Source organism: Austrofundulus limnaeus, unplaced genomic scaffold (assembly GCF_001266775.1).
Source record: "Austrofundulus limnaeus strain Quisiro unplaced genomic scaffold, Austrofundulus_limnaeus-1.0 Scaffold243, whole genome shotgun sequence".
NCBI lineage: Eukaryota > Metazoa > Chordata > Actinopteri > Cyprinodontiformes > Rivulidae > Austrofundulus > Austrofundulus limnaeus.
Window position 1 is genome coordinate 175,937 of NW_013952645.1, and position 4,473 is coordinate 180,409.

At 38.1% G+C, this 4,473-nt stretch overlaps 1 protein-coding gene across 1 annotated transcript in view; it reads left to right on the forward strand.

The window, feature by feature from the left end:
• opn4a (opsin 4a (melanopsin)) overlaps positions 1-4,473 on the forward strand; it is a 69,911-nt gene that overhangs the window by 40,483 nt on the left and 24,955 nt on the right. Inside the window, exon 2 of the mRNA XM_014020166.1 lies at positions 3,340-3,482. Within this exon, the coding sequence (XP_013875620.1) occupies positions 3,346-3,482 (137 nt within the window). The 5' untranslated portion in view covers positions 3,340-3,345. The remainder of the gene's footprint in view (positions 1-3,339; positions 3,483-4,473) is intronic.

Below are 4,473 nucleotides of genomic sequence, written 5' to 3' on the forward strand. Positions count from 1 at the left end.
TTCCTGTAGCAGTTGTCTCTCTCTCACCAGCAGGAGACGCAAAAAAAAAAACACATAGAGAGAAAAAAAACAGGTTAATGCAAGTCCAGATGTTTTTCACAGGCTTCAGCAGTAAAACCAACCCCCCTCTGTCATATATCACTTCTGACAAGACAAAGGGAACTCTCAGCCAGAGAAAAAACTTTCAAACCCCCACCAGTTGAATGCAGCTCAACTGGTAAGTCAATACACAAATAAAAACAGAAAAACAACAAAAACTCCACATTTAACACAGAAACACACTTTTAAGACAGAAACACACACAGGCCTGGACCCCTTGCTTAAACAGAGCTTTAAAAAATAACAAAAAAAYTCCTGACATGTCTCCCTTTAAACTACATGAGACAGCCTTCATCACTTAGCCTCTTAGCTAACTCCCCGACCTTTTTCCATCGGACTTATACAGTGCTCAGGCCTCAAAGTCACTGYGACCGTGTAATCCTATCCGGGTGAACTAACAAAGATGACAAAGCTGAACAGCTTCTCTCAACCTGCTACCTAACCGCAGCTAACAGGATGACAAAAGGACGTCTCCCTGCCGATCCTTCAATTTAACCACGGTGGTGCGGTTAACACACTTAACCAGAGATGCGCATCCCAACACTTTAACTTCAAAGTACGTACTTTTACACATAACCACCAGAGAACACACACTTTTTTCTCTGTGGCGGGCAACACTGTCAAAAAAATAACTAATAAAATAGCTTAGCTTAGCAAGGGTTGAACACACTAAGAACAGTACAAAGCCAAAACTCTAGTGGTAAAAACTACACATGAAGTGAGAGGTAGAAAAAAATGTAAACCAGATGGCTGTACACAGCTACCCCCACTGCGCTATAAATCAGTTTGGACAAGACAAAGAACTGTTTTGAACCACACCCCTCTTTTAAAACTTTGAACGGCCAGTGTTCAAATTTCCACTAAATCAAGCTTTTAAACACAAAACAAACTAACATAACATAACAATAACAGACAACAACACACAAAAAACTTAAGAAAAATAACTAGATTCCTTTTCTCTATTTTTTTTTCCTTTCTCTATGTTTTTTCTCCTTCAAAAACTGGCCAGACACATTTAAACTTCTATTTCAATACTGAGAGAAGTCTGTAATCTCACATTTCACAGCTTGACTATTTAAAACATAAAAGGAACAGTTTTATCGTACTTTAAGCTGGTTTACGACATCTCGTGGCATGACAAAGCACTTTTTCGCGCTAACAACATGTGCAGCGCCACACCCAGAGCATGTGCTGCGCAGCCCTTTGTTCTCCTCGGAACTACGTAATTCGACGATAAACGCTATTTTTTAACCCCAATAAAAACACAGATACACAAAAACAGAAACAGAAACGCTAGCATAACAAAAGAAACTTGATTCTAGACACGAAAAAGACACAGAAACAATCTGAATTCTACACACATATGATCCACGCTCTCCACACAGGCTCACAGCTGCATTTAACAAAGATAAATGCAAAACAGACCGAATCTCGTGACGCCATTCTGTTGTGTCTCTTTCTGGTCCCTGGTTCCGTTTCTGCTCGGTTCGGCTGGGCTTTGTCAGCTGCTGAGACCCTTCTCGTCTCCCTTGTGTGCTCACTTCGGCTCCTGGTTGGTGGCTGCTCACTCTGGCTCTGGGGCTGCTTTGGAGCGTCTGTCGGCTGGTTCTGCTGTCGGTGGCTTGTTCTCCGACTGGCTGGCGGTGGCTTCGCTGGAAGATCAGTGAGCTCCCTCCTGTAGACTCGTCAGATGTCAATAAACTCTAATCTAACATTTGAATGACGAAGAGGCGATACTTCAGCTTCTAGACATGTTTATTTAACGAGAGATAAAGAAAAGCGTCTACCCAGCTAAAATGTTACTCTGACTCCTGCCCCAAGAAGCGTGCGCGTGCCTTCATGCGCGCTCCGGTCGGACGCCCACGAGCTGACGCTCGTTCACATTCCCTTAAAGGGCCATACATGAAAATTCACCACACTATGTTTAGTTTTAGCCAGCCTTTTTTACTCATATGTTCCTATGTAAGCTTTTTGATATCTTTAGCTTTTAGATATTCTTCTTTAAGCTAGTTTTTTGTTACTTAGCGTTTACTGCCCTGCTACTTTAGCTCTTAGTACCATTTGCTGTTTTTGACTTTATATTCTACTACATTAAGTGAATTTTTAGCCTTTTTTTTAGGTTTTAGACCTGCTACTTTAAGCTAGCCTTTTACTACTTCCATTCTGCTTATTTAAGATAAATGTGTGCTATTTGTTTAGCTTTACCATACTACTACTTTTAGTACATTTAACTTTTTAAAAACTTTTGCTACTTTAATCTTTTAGCTAGCCTTTTGTTTTTTGTTATTTTTAGCTTCCATTTAGGCTTTAGCTGCTTTTAGCTAGCTTATTGCTACATTTTTTGCAAACATTTTGTTTTTTTTTTAGCTGGTGTTCGGCTAATTTCCTTTTTAACATCTCAACTTCATTATTTAGTCATTTTCAGCAAAATTATTCAAGACACTGAATGTTTGTACAAAATGCAATTTCTCTTGTCTAAAGTCTCTTTTTTTAGTAAAGTTTTCAGTTTTCTTTGTAATTTGGAATTTCTTATTAGAGTTCATTGGGCCGCATGCAAGAATATGTTCCTATTCTTATCCTAAATTTTTCTTACTTTTGTTCGTATGAAGGGTTCGTACGAACATGTCACGTCAGATTCAACAAACTCTTCTATCTTCAGGAAAAGTATGTAAATGAGCTGCATAAACTGATGAATGCGTATCAGGTGCTCGTGCACTGGGAGAGGAGATTAGCATAATTACCACCCAAAAAACACCATATAAGGCTACGTTTCCTGCCACACATACCTGGGGTCAGATTTATAAAGGATTGCATTGCAACCATACTAAAAACGAACGTACGGCCAAAAGGCGAAAATGGCGTACACAAAAAAAAATCAGATTTATAAAACCGTGCGTACGCATGTTACTGCGTGTGATTTATTTTCAACTCGAAATATCTTCAAACTAATAAAATATAAAGTTATTAATGAAGAAAACCCGTCTGGATAACAGCAGACTGACTGCTCGTAAAATATACGACAGGTCTGGACCACTCGTAAATTTTGTTTGTATCTGAAGAAAATCTTAGAATAAGAAAAAATTGGTGAATGCCACAAATTCTCCTAAATCACTCGTACGCACAACTTAAAAACAAATCTGTTCGTATGAACGGTTCTTGCATGAGGCCCATTGTTTTATTTGACTTACTCAGGTTTCTATTAAATTTCTGAATAAACCAGCAGCTATATCATATCTGCAGGTGGCGATGGCGCCTGAGGCCTCATTCCCATTTCGGACTGTTGATGTTCCTGACCACGCCCACTACACTATCGGCTCCGTCATCCTTGCTATCGGCATCACGGGGATGATTGGGAACTTCCTGGTTATATACGCCTTTAGCAGGTACACATAGATGACTTCCTGTTACCAAATAAGGTCACAGTTTTTGTCACGCTGTTGCTGTTGCAAAATCATCTGCTGTTAACCAGAAACAGTTGTTGGACAATGGTAAAATTTCAAATTAGTGTTTAGTTCTGATTTAGCACAGGTGCTTGAGACATGCAGTAAACATGCTTGTGCAACTTTACACACTGGAATATAAAAAAACAAACAAAAAACAAAAAACAAAAGAAAGAGTCCTAATCTTGAAATTTTTCATAAATTTGCTCTTCAAGTTATTTTCAAGATTAGAAAAATGAAACTCAGAAAGAATGAAAAGAAGATTTCCAAATGTTTTTTATTCAATTTTTTTTTTCTTTTAGGTTTTTAACAAACTCAAATTATTTTAAAAAAACAACAACATTGCGTGGGTCTTTCTGTGTGGAGCTTTGTTGCTATCCTCATGTTTGCATGGCTTTCTCCAGGTACTCTCCAAGTTCAAAAACATTCATGTTAGTTTGCTTTCAGGTCCAGGTCTCCTTTGAGATCAGTGATCTCAATGGGATTTGCCTGGTTTAAAAAAGATTAATGAAGAGATCAAAATAAAAGTGTAAAAAAATGTGCCACAATCCATAAAAGGTAAAAGTTAGCAAATAAATATTAGAGAAAAACTAAGTACAAATATTTAATAACATGCAGTCTGATTAGCTTTTGTTCACAAACCTTCAAAAACTCTAGCGATGATTTGTGAATGCTGATAGAAAGCTCAAAGATCAAGATAATTCCTCAGTCGTAACAAGTCATCACCTTCAACCTAAACTCTCAGAATGTCCTGAGATATCTCAGTAATCCAGGTAAAAGATCAAAAAGAAAAAAATTGTATAGGTCTTCTGGACGGGTTCTTCTCTAATGAAACGTTTCGTCTCTCCTCCAAGAGACTTCTTCAGTCTGAGAGTTTCAAACTGCAGTGGCTGCATCAAAAACGGTTTTAGTTGTAATCCTATAAATGTAATAT